The 25,413-nt window shown below is 34.9% G+C and overlaps 1 protein-coding gene across 3 annotated transcripts in view; it reads left to right on the top strand.

The window, feature by feature from the left end:
• The window catches only part of LOC106093677 (RNA-binding protein 39), a 111,633-nt gene that overhangs the window by 32,676 nt on the left and 53,544 nt on the right, over positions 1-25,413 (top strand). For 2 of the 3 annotated variants that reach the window (XM_013260792.2, XM_013260791.2), the window contains exon 2: positions 9,256-9,401. In XM_013260792.2, the coding sequence (XP_013116246.1) occupies positions 9,256-9,401 (146 nt within the window). Of the gene's footprint in view, positions 1-7,419; positions 7,497-8,724; positions 8,890-8,955; positions 9,072-9,255; positions 9,402-25,413 lie in introns of all 3 variants that reach the window. The other variant, XM_013260794.2, reaches the window with a different exon arrangement.

Raw genomic sequence — 25,413 nt, 5'->3', positions numbered from 1 at the left:
CTAATTTTTAATATTTCGCACGCTTTCAGCATTAAGCTGGTATTACCTGTAACAATACAAACGGCTTTGTTGAGTACATTCCAATGGTTTAAAATATATTTCGAAGTGTCTGCAATATTTTGAGCCGAGTGGTTAGTTGTATTCAATAGCTTTCTTGTGGCTAATGATGCTTTTTCAAATCATAATCATACACGAAACAGCATGCTATTGTTGGCTCTCGATTTCCACACATATGTGACACATGTGACATATATCAGAAATACCTTCTAGCATTATTATAAATTTAGCTAAAGTTTCCTTGAACATATGAAGCATCAGCAAATCTCTTAGCTGTGTTTTGCTTGGGAGCTTATATCGGGGATCCAATACCTGACAGTAGTTTACAAAACCTTCGTTTTTAACTATGTTATAAGGGTGCACAACCTTGGCAATCATTTCCGCCAAAGCCTTTCAATGTCATTCTTTCGCTTTGCGTTTGTGTCATACAAAACGGCTCTTTTAAAGAAAGAAGCTACAGAATGCATCGACGATCTACAACTGCTGCTTGTCGATGGGATGTTGTCAGTATCCGCCGAAATAACTGAAGTGCTGGAATCTGGGACGTGCATTTCCAAGCCTGAGTGGTATCTTTTCAAATGATCGTGCAAGTTTGAAGTATTCCCGCTGATTTTGTACTCCTTTCCGCAGTTAATACACTGTGCAAATTTTTTGTCATCTGATATTTTGAGATATTACTTGTGAGATATTACTTTTCTTTTTTTGCGTTCGCCTCTCGGTCGCCATATCTTTCTCCGAATCCGTGCTGCTGCAACCACATGCTTGCCTTTCAGCGCTTGACACACTGAGTGCGATGGAGCTCCTACGTTTACCTTAAGTTCAACACATAGTCAAAATACTTCATAACTACTTTTTGAATAAAGCGATCCATTTCTCTATAGAACGCTTTTTTCTTCTATATATATTTTCTTCTATATGTATATAACTCTTTTAAACAATTTTTTCACAAATATTTTTTTAGCAGGAGCCACAAATTAACGCGCAAATTTAACTTGGTGATGTGAAAACCCATCAATCCAATTGCAATCTCACACATCCAACATTCACAATGTTTACAACAAATGAATGTGCGTTGGATAACAATTTTATTTACATACAGTGGGAAGAAAAACCTAGTGGATGATCATATTTTACATATCTTTCGAATATTGAAAACCAAAAATATAACAAAATCAACTACTTTTTTAGTTCAGATATGGATATAGCTCCCATATATATTTATCGTCGGATTTGCACTTATATGGCCGTAGTAACAGTAATTTTCAAACGATCTGTGCTTTTTTTGGATCCATTGATTGCATTGCTCTTTTTATATCACGATATCTAAAAAAATAATAAATAAATAATTGAGGAGGAGATCACCTAATTCCGATTATGGAAATTGAAATTTATCCTTGTGCCGTGGGCACAGGGAAAACGAATAGAAGCACACGGACGTGTAAACAACTTCATGTGGCTTCGTTCGTCTGGCTTTTTTTCAAAGCTTCTGTAAGGTACTGTGGAAGTTTCGAGTTCAAAAAAGTACAAAAGTACTAAAAATACCATCCCTGCTGATAGCTGGTCAAATAATACACACGCAAATTTTAAAAATGTTAACGGTCAAAATAAACCTCTATTACACGTTGTGTGTTATGTCTCTGCGCCTTAAACCGATCAGAGAATTGCAACTGGTGGGTTCTTTTTAGTACTCCGGTGTTATTCACAAAATGCCGGTGGCAGTTAGTAAAATGTCAAAACACTATGCGTACAGATGGGTTTCTACCGGGTAAATGCCAAACGCTTTTTTGGGTATTTATAATTTTCCAGATATCTTGGGTATAAAAATATTTTAAAAACAATTTTTATGATATCGTATTCTTTGTATAGAAACCTGATATTCTGATCTCATAAAATTGGATTTAAGTTATATATAGCCGAAATATAGACCGATCTCCAGACATTAAGTCTTGAGGCAATGAATTGGTGATTTTTCATCCGATTTCGATGAAATTTGGCACAGTAAGTGCTGGAAGACCCCTTCCCATTTCTATGAAGTGTGGTTTAGATCGGACTATATTTGGATATAGCTGCCCTATAGACAGACCGCCCGATTTCCCCATATAGGGTGTTGAGGCCATAAAAGATCCATTTATTACCCGAATTCGATCAAATTTGGCACAGTGTATTCTGGTAGACCTCTACCCATTCACCTCAAATGGGTTCTAGATCGGACCATATTTGAATTTAGCTGCTGTATAGACCGATCACCCGATATAGTGTAATGAGCCCATAAAAGGAGAATTTTTCATTCGATTTTGATGAAATTTGAAACAGAGTGGTTTGGTACCCCTCTAAACTTTTTTGTTGAATATCGTCCAGATTGGGCCATATAGGAAATGTGGACCAGATTTTTACTATTGGGTACTGAGTTCATAAAAGTCGAATTTCTCATCTGATTGCTACGAAATTTTCAGCAGAAAGTTTGGGAGTCCCCTACACATTATTGGCAAATGTAATGTAGATATGACCTTATTTGAATATAGCCCAAGCATATAATAATAGCAAACAAAGTAATAACATATTTTATCCATTAATCAACCATTAACAATTTTATCCACACAGGAAATATTTTACATGCTCGAGATTTGCAATTGTAAAATCGACACGGTAATTCTGAACGAAGTTTCATTCCAATCGGATGAAAAATGCACCTTTTATGGGCTCAATACTCTATATCGAGAGATCGATCTATATGGCAGCTATATCCAAATATGGTCCGATCTGGACGATGTTCGACGTAAAGATACAGAGGTCTATCAAAGCTCACTGTATTAAATTTCATCAAAATCGGATAAAAATTCTCCTTTACGGGCTCAATACTCTATATCGAGAGATCTGTCTATATGACAGCTATATCCAAATATGGTCCGATCTTGACGATGTTCGACACAAAGGTGTGGAGGTCTATCAAAACACACTGTTTCAAAGTTCATCAAAATCGGATGAAAAATGTTTCTTTTATGGGCTAAATACTGTATATCGGGAGATCGGTCTATATGGCAGCTATATCCTAATATGGTCCGATCTGGACGATAATCAACAAAAAGGTTTAGAGGTGTACCAGAACTCGCTGTTTCAAATTTCATCAAAATCGGATGAAAAATGTTTCTTTTATGGGCTAAATACTGTATATCGGGATATCGGTCTATACGGCAGCTATATCCAAATATGGTCCGATTTGGACGATATTCAACAAAAAGGTTTAGAGGTGTACCAGAACTCGCTGTGCCAAATTTCATCGAAATGGGATGAAATGTGCTTCTTTTAAAGGCTCATTACACTATATCGGGAGATCGGTCTATATGGCAGCTATATGCAAATATGGTCCGATCTGGACCACATTTGACGTGAATGGGTAAATTTCATCGAATTCGGGTAATAAAATGCTCCTTTTATGGCCTCAATATCCTATATCGGAAGATCGAGCGATCTTTCTATAGGGCAGCTATATCCAAATATAGTCTGATCTAAACCACACTTCATAGAAATGGGTAGGGCTCCACCAGAACTCAACGTGTCAAATTTCATCGAAATCGTATGAAAAATTACCAATTAATTGCCTCAAGACTTTAAGTATTGAGATAGGTCTATATAGCGGCTATATACATCCAAAATCCGATTTTATGAGATCAGAAAATCAGGTTTCTATACAAAGAATAGGAAATCATCAAAAATTGTTTGGAAAATATTTGTATACCCAAGATATCTGGAAAATTATAAATACCCAGCTTTTGGGTATAAATGGATAGTTTAGGTTAGGTTTAAGTGGCAGTCTGCCATCAGACTTACTTAGACGTTTTCGTCCATTGTGATACCGTTGAACCATCCAAATCGCTTTAAAAAGCTCAATAACTTGCGAATGTTCACATCCGCTAAATCAGACAGGTTCTCATAGAAAAGAAATGAAAGTGGAACTCCTTCTAACTGTTAGTGCGGGACACACACACAGAAGGTGTTCTATAGTCTCTTCTTCTTCGATGTCCTCACAGCTTCTGCAAAAGTCGTTTGCTGGCAACCTTCAGTCAGCATGTTTTCCGATTAGACAATGACCTGTCATGACGGACACAATGACTGCGAGGTCTGTTCTGGCCAATGACAGCAAAGCAGAAGAACGCTTTAAGTCTAGATTAGGCCACATAGTTTTGGAATGCTCACAGCCCCTTCTTTGTGACCATCTATCATTCGTTGTCCTTCGGGCCTGGTACTGAAAACTTAGCTTACATGTCCCTAGAGGCATAATCACAGATTCCAGTATCCGTGGAATGTGTATGGTAGTTCTCGCAAGCTCGTCTGCTTTAGAATTTCCCGAGATATCTCAGTGACCCGGCACCCAGAACAGGGGAATTTTGAACTATTCAGCCATCGCGTTGAGAGATCTGCGACAGTAGAGGGCGGTTTTTGTGTTCAGAAAGATATTTATGCCAATCGTCGTAATGACATTATATTTTAGCCATTCCACCACTTCCTTAATTGCATGGATCTCTGCTTGATACCCACTGCAGTGGTCGGGTAACCTTTTCGATATGAGCAGTTCTAGATCTTTAGAGTACACCCCAAAGCTCAATTGGTTGTTTAGTTTGGAACCATCCTTATAGAAGCCTATGTAACTTCTGTAGCGAGGGATATCATAGTTGAAATCGGTTCTATCAGGAATAGTGGTACAGTAATTTTTATCAAAACCGGCTGAGGAAAGGTGTAATCAAAACTGCCTCGAGCATCGGATATTGTATCCAGGATAACACAGTGTCCGTAGCCGCCCGATGACTAATGAGAAAGCTCTCTTAACCTCACGGCAGTGGTCGCTGCAATTTGTCTAGCCATAATGTCCAGAGGCATAAATGTAGCATTAAATTCAGTGCATCAGATGGTGTCGTCCTCAGTGGGGTTGTGATGCACAAACAAGCCATCCTTTGGATACGGTTAAGTATTGAGCTGTAGGTGGATTTTTGAAGCGCCGTCCACCAGACCACAACACCATATAGCATTATAGATCTGACAACTGCAGTATATACCGAATGTCAGACACGCGGTCTAAATTCCCAACTTTATACGGCAAGAGTTGCCTTTTTTCCCTTTCCAAAATGTTGGATTTGAAGTTCAATTTCCTGTCCAGCAAAACACCCAGATATTTTCCGCTTTCTGTAAATGGAACATTCTCTCCACCCAAGGACACAGGTTTCACTGTAGGCAACTTGTATCTCCTGCTGAAAAGAACTACTTCTGTCTTGCACGGATTTATACCCAGACCACTTTCGGTAGCCCACTCTGCTGTTGCACGTAGAGCTTCCTGAAGTATTGGGTTGCCCAAAAAGTAATTGCGGATTTTTCATATAGTCGGCGTTGACAAATTTTTTCACAGCTTGTTACTCTGTAATTGCATTCTTTCTTCTGTCAGTTATCAGCTGCTACTTTTAGCTTGCTTTAGAAAAAAAGTGCAAACAAAGTATATTTGATTAAAGTTCATTGTAAGTATTATCAAAAATACATTTACTTTCTTTTAAAAAATCCGCAATTACTTTTTGGGCAACCCAATATATCTCTTAGATTGCTGGGAAACTTTCCCCTAACAGCAATTGCCACGTAATCAGCACACACGACCACTTTTACGCCTTTTTCTTCCAGAGACAATAATATATTAATAATGGCTATATTCCAAAGTGGAGAAGACAGTACACCTCCTTGAGGCGTTTCTCTGCTGACCCATCTTTTTAGATCCAAAGCCTGCCGTAATGCATCTTTTAGTAAGTAAGTTATTAATAAACGTTCTTATGGTAGAGTTGATGCCTAGAAACTGCAACTACTTCATGATTGACGTCGGTTTTACATTTTACGTCCATTGTGATACCGTTGAACCATCCAAATCGCTTTAAAAAGCCCAATAACTTGCGAATGTTCACATCCGCTAAATCAGACAGGTTCTCATAGAAAAGAAATGAAAGTGGAACTCCTTCTGACTGTTAGTGCGGGACACACACACAGAAGGTGTTCTATAGTCTTTTCTTCTTCGATGTCCTCACAGCTTCTGCAAAAGTCGTTTGCTGGCAACCTTCAGTCAGCATGTTTTCCGATTAGACAATGACCTGTCATGACGGACACAATGACTGCGAGGTCTGTTCTGGCCAATGACAGCAAAGCAGAAGAGTAGATGCCTAGAAACTGCAACTACTTCATGATTGACGTCGGTTTTACATTATTCAGCATAAAGGATGCCAAACTAATCGGAATGGAAATGACCTTCGTGTCCCTCCATCCCACAGGTATATATGACATTCTGATTCAAGCAAAGTATATCTCCCTAAGCCAGGGAACCAGTCTATCAGTCACAGCTTGTAATTCAACCGGTGATACATCATCAGGGCCTGACAACTTAAAGGAGTCGAAACTTCTTTTCGCCCAAAGGATTTTCGTCTCAGACACAATTTCCCTAATGGCATCCGACGAATGCATATCAGTGACAACCTCTTCTTGCGCCAAGTTGTCCATAGGAGAATTTCCCGGAAAATGTGTATCAACGAGTAGTTCTAGTGTTTTCTCACTAGACATTCTCTGACTTGATATACCCCACCGTAATACGTCTGGAGGACAGAATCTTCTTTAGCCTTGAGATGTATCCTCCACGGAGCTGCAGAATTCTACCCAGGATTTGGTCTGAGCCTTTCTAAGCTCGCCCTTATATTTTCTTAGCTCAGCCTTATAGATGTCCCAATCGTGTGTTAGTATTTAGAGCGCACAACAAGCCGGTTACTAGCTTTGGTGTATGTTCATAGTGCCATGGGACGAATTAATACCCGCACTATCTATTCAAACTAACCAACATAAGCTTTTCAAAAAAATTTTAAACGCTTTCTATGTTCACACAATGTGTCATTGGCTTATATTGCAGATATATTAAAATGCGTACAAATCCCGACAACATTTGTCTTTAGTGACCATATTTGTCAATTTCAGCGAAATCGTGCCCATTGGCTTATATTGCATATATATTAAAGTGCTTACAAATCATGACAATGTTTGTCTTGGTTGATCATATTTGTCAAGTTCAGCGAAATCAGATAAAAATGTTAAATTCATGCTAAATTTTTTCTGTGTTGAAAGCGGATGTAAAAAATTAAAAAACCTCCTACCACAGTTATGGGTGGGCCATTCATTCGCCGTCATTGTCGTATGGAACACTCCAGCATGCAACCAACAATATGGCACCACTAATTATATACTAACTGCGTACAAAATTGTCTGAAAATTTTGGTTCAATTTTTTAGATATAAATTTTAATCGAAATACGTTAAATATAGAATAATTTTCAAGGGTGAAATGTCTTTGCAGAAAACCTTTAACTCAATTTGTTGCTAGAGATTGAATCACTTTGGTCACGCTAAAAATGTAAAGCTGGAGACCATTTGGTAAGTTCTGAACGTGCCAAAAATTGTCAAACAATAATGCTAATACAGGTAAACTTTGAATTACGCGTTTAGCTAGGTCGCAAAAATTAAAAATTAGTTATTGATGATTTCGATCGGCTCAATATAAATTGAATTAGTACAAAATTTCATACTTGAAGTGGTCGCGTTTTACATATTAACGTTATATTTAAATATGGCTCAATATATTGATAGTAGAAATAAAAACAAGTTAAAACACAAGTTAGCACAACATTACTCTGAGAAAAAGTTAATGCTCGTCTTCATCGTTCTTCCTCTTTAGATTCTTATACTATTAAGAGTATAAATAAGTTCGTACGGACTGACAGATCCCTTCGAGAAAAAATTGTGATTCCTTTGCCGTTTAACTTTATTTGCTTGATTAAAACCACACAACCAAACTAGTCCCACCCAAAACACATAATGATCTACCAGTCATGCAAATTCGGATTGGCTGTTGTTCGTATTTGCGCTCCATATCTCCTTCGTATTCCAAATAAAAATTGTCACACTTGATCTGAACAAAGCACATTCGAACAGCTAGTCGTCGTCATCTGATTTTACGAATTCAGATGACTTTTGGCAGCCTTTTATTACAGTTTCTGAATAGAAGACGATGTCAAAAGATAAAACAATAGAAACTGGTGGTACCATTATTATCAAAACTGCACGAACTTATTTAAATACCTTATGCTTTTTGAAACCAAATTTGTTAATAGTGTATACAAAGTTGAACTTACGAGTTAAAAAGAATAAAAGTTTCTAAAGGATTATCTCGAGTAAGATGCATAAATAAAAATATCACAGCTCTGATATTTGAAAGACAATGATTGAAAATATTGTTTACTTTCATTATTGGTATTGCAAACAGATTCTGTACAATTATTCATGCAATTAGCTAAGTGTTATTGAAGTAAACTCATGATTCCCATTTATCTTTTAGTTGAATGTTTTAATTATGAAATAACGGGCCTTTTCAGCAAACCTTAAATATGAAATATGGGCAATATTTTTAATTTGGTATAACGAAATCATTAGTTGTCCGTTTACGCATTTATTTATTAAAAAAAAACGCGTAAATCTAGGTTTATCTGTACTTTATAACAATGATGTTTTCTATAAAAGCAAATATTGATATATTTGATATTTCATTAATACGATAATTAAAGTCATATATAAACATTAAAACTGAACCTGGACTAAATTTCAGATAAATGCACAAAAGTACACATTTGGGTCTGGGAAAGCAGCAAATTTTGATACGCAGCAGTAAAAATTTACTACTGCTACCCCAAAAATAACAACCATTCAACTCTGCATCATCAGTTCTTACAATTAATAATGTCAATCATGATAGAGCATATTTATTAATATAGTTAAGTGCAAAATCAGAACAAAGTGATGAGCTACTAATGCTGTTATATTTTCATATATCTATTAGTAAAACCATTCAAGGAGGCAACAAAGTCATTCTAAACTCGTCGAAAGGAGGTGAAGTGTTGTCTAAAAGATTGGCAAATGTGTAGCTCCATTGTATTTGTACTTAAGAGAATTAATGTACTATTACAAATGAAAAATACAACGAAATATCTAATTAACATTGATTTACTTTCTCTTGTTTAACCAATCTTGTAATTACTTTCATCGGCGGAATCTAACAATGCCACAAAATTTAATCATCATCTGAAAATGCTTGCCTACGTTGGTATACACGTTGTATTCTCTTGCAAAACTACAATAGATTTCTGCCGTTGGTGCTGGTTCTTCTGAGAATGACGAAACAACTAGGGATAATCGTCATGGAGAAACTAACAAATTTTCAAGAGGAACAAACCGAGATAGTAAAACCGATTCATCTGATCATAATAGTCGCAAAAATGTATCCAGGTAAGACTTAATACTAAGATTGATATGAATGTATATAGACGTTCACGAATGATCTGGAATTTGGTGGCTTTAACGCTGGACAGTCATCCTTCGTCAAAACGACGACGCGCGATTTTATTTCTGACTAAAATGTGTGTGTGTGTGTGTGTTTTTAATTTTTCGTATTGCTTTAGTGAATTTTTGTTCAATATTAATTTAAAATTAACTGAAAATTATAGTAAATTGTGGTTCTCATTGCTCACGTTACAATTTACAGCGCCCATAAATAGGTATGTAGTCATAATGACGAAGGATGATGTTAGTGTACAAAACATGAGGTTGACTTTCTAGGGTTAGAAGTTTTTTTTTTTTAACCAAAGCCGTAGGATGGGCGTTACCATATCTAGTCATTCCGTTTGTAGCCTCGAAATAACGACTTTTGACCCAACCTACCCTGCGCTAAAAAAATATTTTTTTATTTTTTCCTTTTTTGATTTTGTTTTTTACTTATTTAGTATTATCACACAATATTTCAAAACCATTTGGAATTTTTTGACAGGAAAAAAAAATATTTCAAAATTTGTTTCATAGAAAATATTTATATGTACAGCGGTCAAAAAAAGTATTCATCATTAGCAAAATTGATAATAAATTCACTTATTTTGGGTAATTGAAGAAAATTTAAAGTAAACAAATAATGCAGTTTTATGCAATAGTTTATTTTTCGTAATATGTTTTAAAATAAATTCAAAAAATAAATTTAATTAGCGCAAAAAATGCAATTTTATATAATAACACCAAAAACAGAACAAAAAAAGTATTCATCATTGATGTGCTATCATCAAAGTCAAATTCAAATATTATTTGGGAATCCCCCTTTTCTGTTTTATTTAGTAAAGGAGGCTTTGCCCTTGACAGCAAATATTTAATTTCATTGAAAATATAGTTTTTGTCAAAATGGGTCGTAAGCAAAACGAGGTTTCTGATGAGGTAAAAGTTTTGATAATAAAACACCACAGGAATGGTTTAACTCAAAAAACTATCAGTGAAATATTAAATAGACCACGATCTACTATACAATCCATCATCAGAAAGTGGACAGAAACGAAAACTGTTGACAATAAACCAAGATCTGGTCGACCAAAAGCACTTTCAGTTGGAGATGTGCGTTGGCTAGTGCGGCAAGTTCAGAAAACTCCGAAGACAAATGCGACCATTCTTCGTAAAAACACTATGGAATATTTAGGGAAGGAAGTTACTACACAAACAATTCGAAATACACTCAAAAGGCATAGTTACAGGGGAAGAACTGCACGTAAGAAGCCCTTTATAAATAAAATAAACCGAGTGAAAAGGCTAAACTTCGCAAAAATGTATGTAAAACAGCCCGAATCATTTTGGAAAACAGTCATTTTTGCAGACGAGAGCAAGTTTAATCTTTTTGGGTGCGATGGAAAGGTCATAGTGTACAGAAAACCAAATACAGAGCTTGAAAAACGAAACACAGTTGCTACTGTAAAACATGGTGGAGGTGGTTTAATGGTTTGGGGGTGTATGGCGGCTTCAGGAGCGGGAAATCTTGAAATTATTAATGGAGTAATGGATCATAAGTATTACATTGACATTTTAAAGAGGAATTTAAAAGATAGTGCTGTAAAACTTGGGCTTGGTAATAACTTTCAATATTATCAAGATAATGACCCCAAACATTCTGCTTTAAATACCAAGATGTGGATGCTGTATAACTGCCCCAAAGTCCTTAAAACTCCTCCTCAAAGTCCCGACTTGAACCCAATTGAACATCTTTGGGAACATCTCGAACGCAAATTGAGAACGCGCAATTTTTCGAGCAAGAGTCAAATGCAACAGGTGATAATGGAGGAATGGACTAATATAGACCAAAATATAACCGCTAAATTAGTCCAATCGATGTCAAACCGTTTAAAAGAAGTTATAAGACGCGGTGGTCGAATAACAAAGTATTAATTTTTTTAAATTATGTTATTTATTTTTTTGTTTTTTTGCAATGATGAATACTTTTTTTGTTTAATTTTTTGTGTTCAGCTGTAAAATGGCCCTTTTTGTTCCAATAAATACTATTTTTTTTTTTTTAAAACAATGAAATTGTGTACATATATATCACACAAGCACTACTGCATCATTAGTTTAATATGTTTTTATTCCAATTGTCTTTTGTAGACTTTTAAAAAAAAAACATTGAATGATGAATACTTTTTTTGACCGCTGTATATATATTTTGCATTGTTTAAGAAATGTATTTTCCGATATGAGTGACAGAACAAGAATAAGAAGTTTATTGTAAGACGTTTGAATACAGATGGAAATGATATACAGCGGTCAAAAAAAGTATTCATCATTAGCAAAATTGATAATAAATTCACTTATTTTGGGCAATTGAAGAAAATTTAAAGTAAACAAATAATGCAGTTTTATGCAATAGTTTATTTTTCGTAATATGTTTTAAAATAAATTCAAAAAATAAATTTAATTAGCGCAAAAAATGCAATTTTATATAATAACACCAAAAACAGAACAAAAAAAGTATTCATCATTGATGTGCTATCATCAAAGTCAAATTCAAATATTATTTGGGAATCCCCCTTTTCTGTTTTATTTAGTAAAGGAGGCTTTGCCCTTGACAGCAAATATTTAATTTCATTGAAAATATAGTTTTTGTCAAAATGGGTCGTAAGCAAAACGAGGTTTCTGATGAGGTAAAAGTTTTGATAATAAAACACCACAGGAATGGTTTAACTCAAAAAACTATCAGTGAAATATTAAATAGACCACGATCTACTATACAATCCATCATCAGAAAGTGGACAGAAACGAAAACTGTTGACAATAAACCAAGATCTGGTCGACCAAAAGCACTTTCAGTTGGAGATGTGCGTTGGCTAGTGCGGCAAGTTCAGAAAACTCCGAAGACAAATGCGACCATTCTTCGTAAAAACACTATGGAATATTTAGGGAAGGAAGTTACTACACAAACAATTCGAAATACACTCAAAAGGCATAGTTACAGAGGAAGAACTGCACGTAAGAAGCCCTTTATAAATATAATAAACCGAGTGAAAAGGCTAAACTTCGCAAAAATGTATGTAAAACAGCCCGAATCATTTTGGAAAACAGTCATTTTTGCAGACGAGAGCAAGTTTAATCTTTTTGGGTGCGATGGAAAGGTCATAGTGTACAGAAAACCAAATACAGAGCTTGAAGAACGAAACACAGTTGCTACTGTAAAACATGGTGGAGGTGGTTTAATGGTTTGGGGGTGTATGGCGGCTTCAGGAGCGGGAAATCTTGAAATTATTAATGGAGTAATGGATCATAAGTATTACATTGACATTTTAAAGAGGGATTTAAAAGATAGTGCTGTAAAACTTGGGCTTGGTAATAACTTTCAATATTATCAAGATAATGACCCCAAACATTCTGCTTTAAATACCAAGATGTGGATGCTGTATAACTGCCCCAAAGTCATTAAAACTCCTCCTCAAAGTCCCGACTTGAACCCAATTGAACATCTTTGGGAACATCTCGAACGCAAATTGAGAACGCGCAATTTTTCGAGCAAGAGTCAAATGCAACAGGTGATAATGGAGGAATGGACTAATATAGACCAAAATATAACCGCTAAATTAGTCCAATCGATGTCAAACCGTTTAAAAGAAGTTATAAGACGCGGTGGTCGAATAACAAAGTATTAATTTTTTTAAATTATGTTATTTATTTTTTTGTTTTTTTGCAATGATGAATACTTTTTTTGTTTAATTTTTTGTGTTCAGCTGTAAAATGGCCCTTTTTGTTCCAATAAATACTATTTTTTTCTTTAAAAACAATGAAATTGTGTACATATATATCACACAAGCACTACTGCATCATTAGTTTAATATGTTTTTATTCCAATTGTCTTTTGTAGACTTATTAAAAAAAACATTGAATGATGAATACTTTTTTTGACCGCTGTACAAACTTGAAAAATAAGAATTGAAGAATACTAAAAAAACAAAGCATACTTGATAAACGCAAATTCACATTTTTTTTTTGAATAAATTAGAGTTCATTGCATAATGTAAAATACATATAAATCCAACATTTTGTATATATAAAATCTTGTATTTTTCATAATATATTGTTATGTATCTTTGTTTCAAATTAAATATTTTATACGAAATTGGTTTGTCCTTGTGTATAAGGCCAATTCAGAGTATCTATGGCACAGAACCTATTGTTAGTTTCGAGAGATTTAATTAAAGACTTAAAGGTACAAATAAAAAACGTATGTATGCAGGCAAGAAAATGGTTTAACTACATACATAACAATCAGAGCATACCATATTAACTTAAATATGTTCAATAGTATGTGGAGCACAATTAATGCAGAGTACTTCGTATATTTCAACACCTCCCCTCGAAGTACGACGACTATACGACTTCAGCAACACCTAGTTCTTGAATGTGTTGACGGTGTTTTCTAAATCCAAGTCCTTTTGAAAGTACATCAGCCGTCCCGTCTTCTGATCTTCGATATTCCAATTCGATTCCATTCCCGTGTATTGCTTCTTGTATAAATTGGTACCGAACGTCCATATGTTTTGTTCGTGAGTGGTGGCCGATACTTTGAATTAGTTTTTGAGCATTTTGACTATAATTGAAAATATGTATTGGTGTTTTTGTTGCTACTACTTCTTCGAAAAAAAAAAATTAAATACAATGCTTCTTTAACAGCGTTTGTTATTGCGAGAAGTTCAGCCTCAGTACTAGAGCCACTGTTCTCTGCTTAAAAGCTTCCCATGTGATTGCCGCTCCAGACATGATAAAGGAAAATCCAGAATACGATCGTCTACCTGTTAAATTTGATCCCCAATCATCATCTACTACTCCATACAGGGAGACGTTGCTTTTCTTGTATTGAAGCCCTTGATTGATTGTTCCTTTTAAGTATCGCAAAATTCTTTTAGCCACTTGCCAACTAACTTCGTCTAACTTCGATGGTTCTAGTCCCATATTTTTTTAGCTTTTGACCTGACTAGCGCAAACCATAAGGAGCCTTTTTCAGTTTACATCCCGGGTTTCGACATTTTTGTAAACTTTTCATCCATTTTTTCGCTATTTCTTTAGCCAGTTTGCTTTTTCGTTCACATGTCACCTTTTATCAAATTCTGCATAACGTCTTCCAGATAATCAGGAATTTCCATGTATACGTCTTCCATTTAAATATGCAGTGACGAAATCCATTTGATGAATTTCAAAATCTTTCTCTACTGCCAAAGCTGCTACCATACGAATAGTGGTAGATCTTACTACTGGAGAATACGTGTCAAAAAAATCCTCCCCTGATCGCTGGGAGCACCCTTTTGCCGCTAGGCGTGCCTTCCGTTTGTTGTTGGCTTTGGTTCGAAGCACGAATCTATTATCAATAACATTTTTTCCTTGAGGTCTTTCCGTTACTTTCCAAGTTCCGTTCAAAATTTGAGCAACATATTCAACCTTAATAGCCATTTGCCACTTCACACCACCTTCGGAATTCATAGCTTCATCACATGTGACTGGGTCATCTGTTAAAGCAAAATTGCTGTGTTCACAATCCATGAATAAATCCGCTTCTTCATTATCATTCACAGACTTCTCTGGTTCATTATTGGGAATAATTTCAGTACTCATTTTTGATAACTTCCGTGGTCGGCCGCGCCCGCCGTGTTCTTCCTCCATTGCTTTTTGTTGTTGTGGTAAAACGTTTTCATCACTTCGCGACCGTTGATCTATTTCCTGTCGCACATCTTCCACTTGCTCGCCTTCTGACGTCTCGCTTTCAGCTTATGGATCCAAATTGATCTCAATAGTTCTCCAAACTTTTTCTATAAAATTCATTTATGAATTTAACATCTGCTGACTATTATATTTTTCTTACGCGATGAACAAAAACCGTAAGTTTTTGACAGTTCTTAGTAGCCCACCAATATACATTTTTCCGAGCGAGAATCGAATTTTCGGGGTCCAAAAGGTCTTAAATGCTTTATTGATGGCGTTTTTCCAGTCCAAATTTTTATAGACAATTTCCCTTAAGAGATCTAGTTGGGCATCTGTTCCGCAAGTAACAAGATTCAGGAACAACAGACTGCTTTATCATACACCGAGACATTTCAATAAGAGTTCTGTTCTTCCTTTCTGCAATCCCGTTTTGCTGAGGTGTATGAGGTGCTGTTAATCTTCTTTTTATGCCAGGTTGTTCCAAATACTTGTTAAAGTCCTTGTTGATATACTCTGTTCCATTGTCTGATTGCAAATGTTTGATTTTCTTACCCGTGAAAAGCTTAGCTGAATTCTTATACTTCTTAATGCTTCGAAAACCTCGGATTTCTTTTTGACGAAATATGATGACCTTGACGAATATTAATTTCATGTGCACCTTTTTTACCCACAAGTAGTTTCAGATCAATTTCCTTCAAATGACCTTGTCTTAGGGTCCACATATCCATGTCGTTTGGTTTCACTACCGCTGAGTTTTCCACATCTGATGTTTGCTTCAACCTCTTCTTCTTCTTCTTACCTCTTCGTTCAGCTTTGCACATAACTTTATTTTCTTTCGGGATAAGTGCATTTTAAATTTTACCTTACAGCCCTTGTCTGCCAGCTTTGAAATAGACAATAAATTTGTTCGCAAGTCCTTGACGTACATTACATCGCTTACAATAAAACTTTCCTCTTGTCTATCTCCAACAACTTTAATTCTCACATCACCCACGGCTGTTATCTTGCTGAGTTCACCATTGGCTAAGCACAAATTCTTATCGATTTTCTTCATTGTTGAGAATCCTTCTTTATTCGACATCGCTATCCAGGCACCATTCATGCGAAATGTCAAAACAGTTAAACAAAGAATCGCAATTTAACATTGAATTTTCTTGTTTTCCTTCTTGAACCAAATTTGCACTCTGGTTTGACCGGCAATTCCGGGCGTAATGGCCGAATTTTCCGCATTTGAAACAGCCTTTCTTTTGCTTACCTCTGTCTGTCCTAGTTCCTGTTGACCGGTTTGAGAATTTTGAACTGACCCCATTTCTTTTTCCTTCAATTTGCTTACGGCGTCGAAGAAATCATTTATATGGTCTCAAACATTGTCACCATCCTTCATACTGGCTAGAGCAACCCGTTTTAACAATGTAGCCTTCCTTGCTGGACCTTTTAATTGAAATGTGTCTTCTAGCTTCAGCCATATTCCTCTCGATGTTGAACATTCGGCAATCAACCCCAATTCTGAAGGCGTAATCGACAAAAGTAAATCCGCACATGTCTTCTGGTCCATTTTTTCCAATTCGCGGCTCCATCCCCATCTGGACACAATATTGAACCGTCCACATACGACCACAAGTCATTTTTAATCAAAATTGTTCTCATTTGCAACTTCCATGTGTCGTAATTTGATGAATTCAACGGATCAATTCGCATAACATTGCCCGACATGTCCAATTCTTTATATTATTTGTATTAGGAGCTGGGCCCATAACCTATTTTTAGTTTCGAGAGATTTTATTAAAGACTTAAATGTACAAATAAAAAATATATGTATACAGGCAAGAAAATAGTTTAACTACATACATAATAATCAGAGTATACTGTTAACATAAATATGTTCAATAGTAAGTGCAGTTCTTCGTATATTTGAACAGAACCCATCCATTTTTTAGGGTTGCCAAATCACTTTTGTAATATTTCATCAATATTGCTTGTTTCAAGTTCTTAAGCGTCCTGTATGGCTTTCATTCTCAAAAACCTTTGCAGATAGTATGTCCCAGAGATATTCAACTTGAATCAAACCGGGATCCATACCGGGCCGCTATTGTAAAGATACTGTTCTTAATCTAAAAATGCATTTTTTAAACGTTCGGCAAGAAGGCATTATTGTTTTGGGGAAAAGTCCACACAATTCGTCAGCAAATTCAAATAAGTTTTTGTTTAGTATTTTTAAAAACTATAGGAAAGTTTTTCGAAAAGAATAACACAAAATTCAGAAAAATGCATGAAATCTTTATTTGAATCGATAGTACGGTCCATATAATTTAGTCTTTGAAGATAATTTCGTACAAATGTTGACCATGGCTGCACCTCTAGTGGTTCATCCGCTTAGTCCAATTTTGGTGGTATCTCACGAAGAAAAGCATCAATACTGTCTTTCAATGCGTCAATTGAAGCGGGCTTGTCTGTATAGACATGAGCTTTAACTTAGTCCCACAAATATAGTCTAAAGGCGTTAAATAGCACGATCTAGGCGGCCAATTGACCGGTCTCGAACGTGAAATAAAATCTTCGCCGAACTCGCCTCTTAATAAGTCCATTGTTACGTGTGCTGTGTGGCATGCGGCACCGTCTTGTTGAAACCACATGTCATGCAAGTCAAGCTCTTTCATTTTGGGCAAAAAAAAAGTTGGATATTATCTCACGAAAGCGCTCACCATTCACAGTTACGTTACGATTCACATGATGTTTAAGAAAGTACGGTCCAATGATGCCACCAGCCCATAAACCGCACCAAACTGTGACTTTTTTTTGGATGCATTGATGGCTCTGGCTGCAATGCTTCTGGCTGATCTTCACTACAAAATCGACAATTCTGCTTATTTACGTACCCATTCAACCAAAAGTGAGCTTCGTCGCTGAACACAATTTTCGTACTTAACACTTTCTTAACAGAGCACACATTTTGATATTAAAAATCAATAATTTGCAAGCGTTGTTTCTAAGACGATTCGTGGTTAAGTTATAGACCAAACTTAAGATGTTTGACAGTGAAACAAAACACGAAACGTGCGTGAGCTGTTTAAACCAGTGTTGCCAAGAAGATAATAGCTAAAAATCACCCTCTGTACTCATTTAAGTTGGAACAAAGCAAATTTTTAACTTTCCAAGGATTCCAAATGCCCCAAATACCATAAGGGATCCACGGCCATAGTTTTGGTTACAGCACCCTTTTCGAGTGTACCGATTATCCCCTCCAATGTTTATGATGAATATCGGGTCCATCAATATTGAAGTTTATTTCGTCACAAAATTATATAAATTCAAATCTTCCTCCCAAAATTTGTATTTTTCAGCAATCACAAAATTCGTGTATCTTTATAGTTATGGAAGTTTTTAAAGTTTGCATCGCTATAAAAGGCCAAGATATTGCAATCCTATGGTGGCCGGTTGTACGTAACTGATTAACCCGATGGTCCTTTATCCTTCATCGGCAAGGGCTACCGCCTTAGTCAATATTTCGGGGACTTTTTTTCCAGCTTTTGCCAGAAATATTAGCGACATATCTAAGCCCAGGCTAACTGTCTGCCCAGATAATAATTTTATCCTTCTAACGAATTGCTACTTCCAAAGCCCGGAATATAAAATCCAGTGGTGAGAAATGGCTTATATAAGGCCTGATAAAGATGCAATAAGGCCTTGTCCCCACATTGCAACTTCATTTAAAATTAATGAAGGGCAATGCCTTGCTTTTCAACTTCTATTTCGATTACATCTGGGAGGCATGCAACAGAAGGCCTTAACAAAAGCTTGTTGAATAAGGTCCCAAAAATGCCTATAATAGAAACTCTTAAAAAAGAGCTGTCTTGCAGATTGCCTTATTTTGAATGTACAAAATAAGACCTTCCTTATAACGACTTCAGGTATAAGGAATTGCTTTATGCCATTTAACAATTATTCACATATGTCTATTTTTTACTTGCCACTTCAGGGATTTGAACACATGTCCTATCGTTTGCTAATTTAATCCCTCTAGCCTGTTGGTGTCAAAAAGAAAAATCAACACATGGGCTAAGGAAAGTTAAAAAAAAATTAATGAAATTTTAAATGAATGCAGTTTTTTAAATGAAATTTTAAATTTATCTGACTTTATAATATGTTCTTAAATACATTTTCGGGCTGGTTCAAACAAAACAGCCCTAATTTTTAAACGCTTTTCGATTTATTTATTTTTGATTTATTAGTTAATTAATTTGTTTATATCCATTAACTAGCTGTATCCCATCCTCTCTGCTGCGCATTCATTAGCACCACGCGAAAAATAAGTTTCTTATTTACTACCATATGTATCTCCCCAGTACAATTTGTTTATCAGCTACCAAATTCCATTTATTGAACCCCATATAGCCATGATTGACAAATATTCACATTTTGGGAGGTGTTTTGAGGGGTAGGTAACCTCCTATCAATTGAATCTAATTTTTAATATTCGTAATCTACGTAATTGTCATGATGGTCTAATATGACCACTTGGGACGGTTTTGGTTTTGGGGCGGCGCCCTTGGTAATTCCATCAAATTTTTAATATTCGATAAAGCCAAAATGTTTTTCAAGTCTAGGTTCCCCTCGAAATTAATTTTTCTAACATAAAATATTTCAATAACATCTTTTCAAACGACAAAATTTCCAAAAAAAATCTAAAGACAAATATCAATAAATAATTTTAAAGACAAAATTTCAATTTATCTAAAGACTGAAGTGCAATTTAATTATTTCAAAAGATACAATTTTTGAGATAGTGTTAAAACAAAACTTTTTAAACATTATTTTCCGAAAATAATGACCGGTTACGATTCATAGCAAAATTCTTATGGAACGAAATTACAAAATTTCAGCTCCACTCAACGGTTCGAAGACGTACCTAACCCTACGTATTTCAAAAAATTCCTCAAGTCGCCCGGTATGCACTTTCAAGATGTACCTATATCCCAAATATCAAAGCTTTAGCTGTATCTGTAAAGAAAGTACCATTGTACGTTTTAGTGCCTAATGTACGAAATTAAAAAAAAAAAATCTAGTCGCCAGATGCGGATGTATTAACTACTACTACCGAATTTTCTATGAATATTCAGTTAAGCCACAGGGGATACTTCTGTCGTACCAATGAGTGCATTCCGATTAAAGTTTAAGATCAATGATAAGGGGCGTCCTTTTTTATGCGGAGTACGAACGGCGGGCCGCATAGCGATACCACTTGGTAGAGAAGTTAAAACTAGGGAGTGAAGATAAAGTCCCCGAGTTAAAGTATCGCTCTTGTCTTGGCTAAACGACTCATACAGAAAGTTAAAGTCTCGTAAAACTTTTAAATTCTAGACTAAATGTGAAGCTAAAGTCCTCGCCTAAAGTCTTGTTGAAAAGTGTTATAAAAATAATTTTGTACGCGGGCTGTATGGTAAGAAACTGTCAAAAAATAAATCTTAAAGCTGATTTATTGGAAAAAGCCAATAAATAGAAAAGCTAATTAAAAAAAAAACATGAAATAAAAAGTAATAACAAAATGAAATAATGATAAAAAATACCAATTATTTTTTTGGATATAGTTTCCATATCCGAAATGAGGTAATTTGAAACAAGTAATTAAACTTTTGAAGAACGCATTTGGATTTAAAAAAAAAAAATCAAAAACACCAATTTGGTCAGTTGGGCCTTAGGAAGCTCACATCCACCCAATTTCGTGGATATAAGAGCTCTATTTAGAATTTATTTTATATGGACCATATAAGGTTTGTGAAAAGACCTCACATGCATTTTTAGGCAATATATGGACACAAGAAAAAAAAACCAAAAATACTTATTTTTTCCGCTAGGCCTTAGGGCCCCACAAGAGGCCGATTTCCGGCATATAAGTGCTTGGTGTAAGATCTCTATGCCAAATTTATTTTTTATTGGTGAAAAAAGGTCTTGTGAAAAGACCAAATATGCATTTTAACAAGGTATATGAGAACAAGAAAAAACCAAAAATAATATTTTTTCCTCTAGGCCGTAGCGGCCCCACAAGAGGCCAATTTCCGGCATATATGAGCTCTAAGTTCAGTTTCTGCCTTCATGGCGAACGGTCGTGTGTAAAGATTCATTAGAACAAAACATTTAATAATTTACGAATTAAATATAAAATTATCAATTATAAAAGTCAAGTGTGGTAAATTGGAGGTGTTTGAGAATGGCTACAATGCAAGAAATAATCTTTGCTCAATGTGATGTGGCAATTAAAAGTAAATTCATGAAATGCGGTGTGTGTACTTCATCTTTTCACTTCTCACCATGTTGCTCAATCCAACAATCAAGTTACAACGGTATGAGTGCTGAAAAAAAGGTGCTTGGAAATGCCACAAATGCAGAGACCGAAGAAACTCTTCGTATCATATTATGGTCTCCGATTCTCCAAGTATCGAAAATCGATGCTCAACAACAGTCCAATAATACACAAAACACAAAATCAGAAATATCACAAATAAATAACGCCATACAAGTAATAATGCAAAACATGTCCCAAATGTCTACACAACTAATGTCAATAAACTCCCAATTGCAAAACCAACAATCCACCTTAACACAAATAAATGATAATGTCTCAAATTTTACTAACCAAGTGAGTGAGTTACAAAAACAAAATCAAGAAAAAGAGATAAAAATAAATGAAATGGAGCATAAAATAAACCGGCTAGATCAAAAAATGATAGAAAGAAATATAGAAATAAACAACTTAAATGATCCCAATATGAGTGCAGCCGATGTGTTAGAAAAAGTAGCAACAAACCTTAATGTGCATCTCTCAGAAGCTGACGTTGATAATGCATATCACATTAAAACCAAAAACAAAGTTGTCGTAGAATTAACATCTCTCCGAAAGAAGAGAGAAATAATGGGCAAAATAGAGAGACAGAATAGAAGCTACAGGCATAAACAGAGATGATGGAATGGAGAAGCATAAGTATGTGTATATTAACGACCAGCTGACAGCACATAAACGTCATCTGCTGTGGCTGACCAAAACAAGAGCCAAAGATGCCAATTGGAAATTTGTATGGGTGCAAAATGGGGAAATATGCGTGCGGAAAATAGAAAAATCTCCTATCATCTATATAAATACCGAAAGTGATATAGACCTAATCTGTTAAATGAATACAGAGTAGAAAATAAAAAGATAAATTTAAAGCGTATAAACAGAGAAAGCTAATATTCAAAAAGAAAATAAATTCAAAAAGGTGTTAAAATTCTATGAAAACATGAAATTAACAGTAAATAGCTATTGCTATAAAAAAATTTTACAAAATGAGCGAAATAATTAATCATGAACTATACAACTATAATGAATTAAATAAAAGTTTTTTTAAACTATCCTTTTACATATATATAAATGAACATTCGTTCTCTAAGAAAAATGTTCGCTGTATTTCTGGAAAATGCATTAGATATTTTTAAGTCAATCGATGCTATAATATTCGTGGAATCGAACATAACGGATGAAGAAAATGGATTCTACACTATACCCAACTTCAATAGTATTTTTCTTAATAGGAAAGGAAACGGTGGCGGTATTGCGATTTTTATAAAGGAGCACATTTATTACACAATAATAGACTTAAATACTACAAACTGTGAATCAATTCAAATTAACTTGTATTTTGGCAAAAATAACCTTATATTGTTACCTGTATACAGACCACCACGAACTAATATCAATCTATTCATTGAAGAACTGGAACAAACCTTAAAAACAATACACAAAAACAAAGCAATAATAGTAGTAGGCGATATGAATGTAAACATATCAACAGAAAAAGAAACATCAACAAGAAACTATGTAGATATGATGTCTGCTAACGGGCTAGAATGTATGGTGAATGAGTACTGTGATATGAGGAGTCGGCTGTATAAAAGATACAAAAAAAAAAATAAAAATATAATAGAGACATTGAACGAGATTATAAAACCTATAATAACAAACTAAATCAAATAATAAATAATGCTAGAAACGAATATCGGAGAAAAGAATTCATAAAAAACCGACATAACATCCGCGCAACTTGGGCATTAATCAATGAAATTACTGGCAAAAAAAAATGAAAATGTGGATGAAATAATAAAAAAAAAGTTAAAAATGAAAATCTTAAACAAGTGACTGAAAATTTTGCTATCAAGTTCAAAGAAAACGTTGTGAATATTTTACATGACTGTGACATCAAAACCTGGTCTAGCAGAGAAACTAGGATACCAAACTCAATTTATATTGAACCAACAACGGAATTGGAAGTATTGAACATACTTAGCAAACCAAACATAAAAAAAGGTGCAGGAGCCGATGGAATCAGACCAAAAGACCTAAAAGTAAACTCCAAACTTTTAGCTCCTGCAATAACCAACATCGTAAATGCAAGCATAGCAGAGTGTTCAGTGCCAAAAATGTTAAAAACTGCACTTATTACACCAATATACAAAAATGGAATTAAAAACGATTATAATAATTATCGACCAATTTCTATTTTACCCGCAATAGAAAAAATATTGGAAGAAATTATAGTAAGAAGGATTAGAGGATTTCTTACTAAATATAAAATTATAAATAAACGTCAATACAGATTCCAGAAAGGTAAAAACATAAACCAATTACTTGGTCATTTCTCAACGCACATAAACAAATGTCTAGATAAAAGAATGCATTGCTTAGTTGTTTTTATTGACTTCAGCAAAGCGTTTGACACACTATGCCATAAAAATATCATACGAATTCTTGAGAGAAATGGAATTCGAGGACAGTATCTGGAATGAATAAAAGATTACCTGGATCGCAGAACCTATAAAGTAAAAGTTGAAAATAGCTTAAGCCAAGAGGTATGCTTAACGTATGGGGTTCCCCAGGAATCAAAACTGGGACCTATATTGTTCCTGATATACGCCAATGAAATGCTGAAGCAACTGAATTCCAGCGAGACTTTCGCCTATGCCGATCACACTGCCATTGTAGTGGCTCATGAGAAGCTTGAATCAGCAATTAATATAATTCAATCGGAGTTAAATGTCATATCTAGATGGTGCCATGACAATGGACTGGTTATTAATGCAGCGAAAACTAAACTGATGCACATTAAATCACCCAGTGTGCCAAGCTGTGTGATAAATATAAAATTTCATAACTATGATTGCCTGCACAAAAACAAGTCAACTTCAGCACTCCTCGATGACAAATGTGATACTCTCATAGAATCAGTTAACACGTACAAGTACCTGGGAGTCATGGTAGACAGTAATTTCAGCTGGAAAATACACATTCAAAATTTAAACAGGAAGTTACGCAGTGCTGGATATGCCATTTTCCATCTTGGCAACTATGCTCCCCTAGATGTGACAAAACAAGCCTATTTTTCACTTGCGGAATCATACATCCGTCATGGAATCACTGCTTTTGGAAATACATCGCACTTCAAAATAATACAGAAAACACAAAACAGGCTACTTAAAATATTAATAAAAAGCAAACAGGTACACTCACAACCGCAGATTAACTTGCGAAACGCCAACCCTCATAACTCCATCAATCAAATATATACACACAATGTCGAAAACCACAATATTAAAGAATTCGCAAAAGCACATAACATCTTGACTGTAAAAAATATATACAAAACCACCATAATAAATGAATTCTACGACGACTCATCCCTATTGCCAATAAATCATCAATACAACACAAGAAGACGCGCAGAATGAAGATACAATATACCCAGATTCAACAATAAATATGGAAAAAATACAATAGATATACAATTGCCTTCTGTATTAAATGCGATACAGCCTAATGTCCTCTGTTTACATAATAGATTTAAAAGGAAAAATGAAATTAAGAAATTCTTTATTAACTCGCAATGAAGCGAATAAACTAAATTGTTTAAATTTCTTTGTAAAAGATTACCTTATAATACTTTGTTATCTATTGTTATCTAATCTGTAATGTTTAATTATGTATTTAATTTAGTACTACGAATTTTGCACTTTTACATTGTATATCCTTTCTAACAAGCCTTAGGCTTCGCGAGACACAAATTGTAATGAATTCTCATCTAAATAAAAAAAAAATCTATGCTAATTATAAAGTTTATTGGTGAAATAAGGTCTTATGAAAATACCTAATATGCATTTTTACGATGTATTTAGTCTTTGTTTTAGCTAGCGCGTTGGTTGCCCACCCTTTTAAAAATTCGAAAATAGAAGACCT

Source organism: Stomoxys calcitrans, chromosome 3 (genome assembly GCF_963082655.1).
Source record: "Stomoxys calcitrans chromosome 3, idStoCalc2.1, whole genome shotgun sequence".
In the NCBI taxonomy this organism is placed as follows: Eukaryota; Metazoa; Arthropoda; class Insecta; order Diptera; family Muscidae; genus Stomoxys; species Stomoxys calcitrans.
The sequence above is the reverse complement of the archived record's forward strand: the minus strand, read 5'-3'. Positions and strand labels throughout refer to the sequence as shown.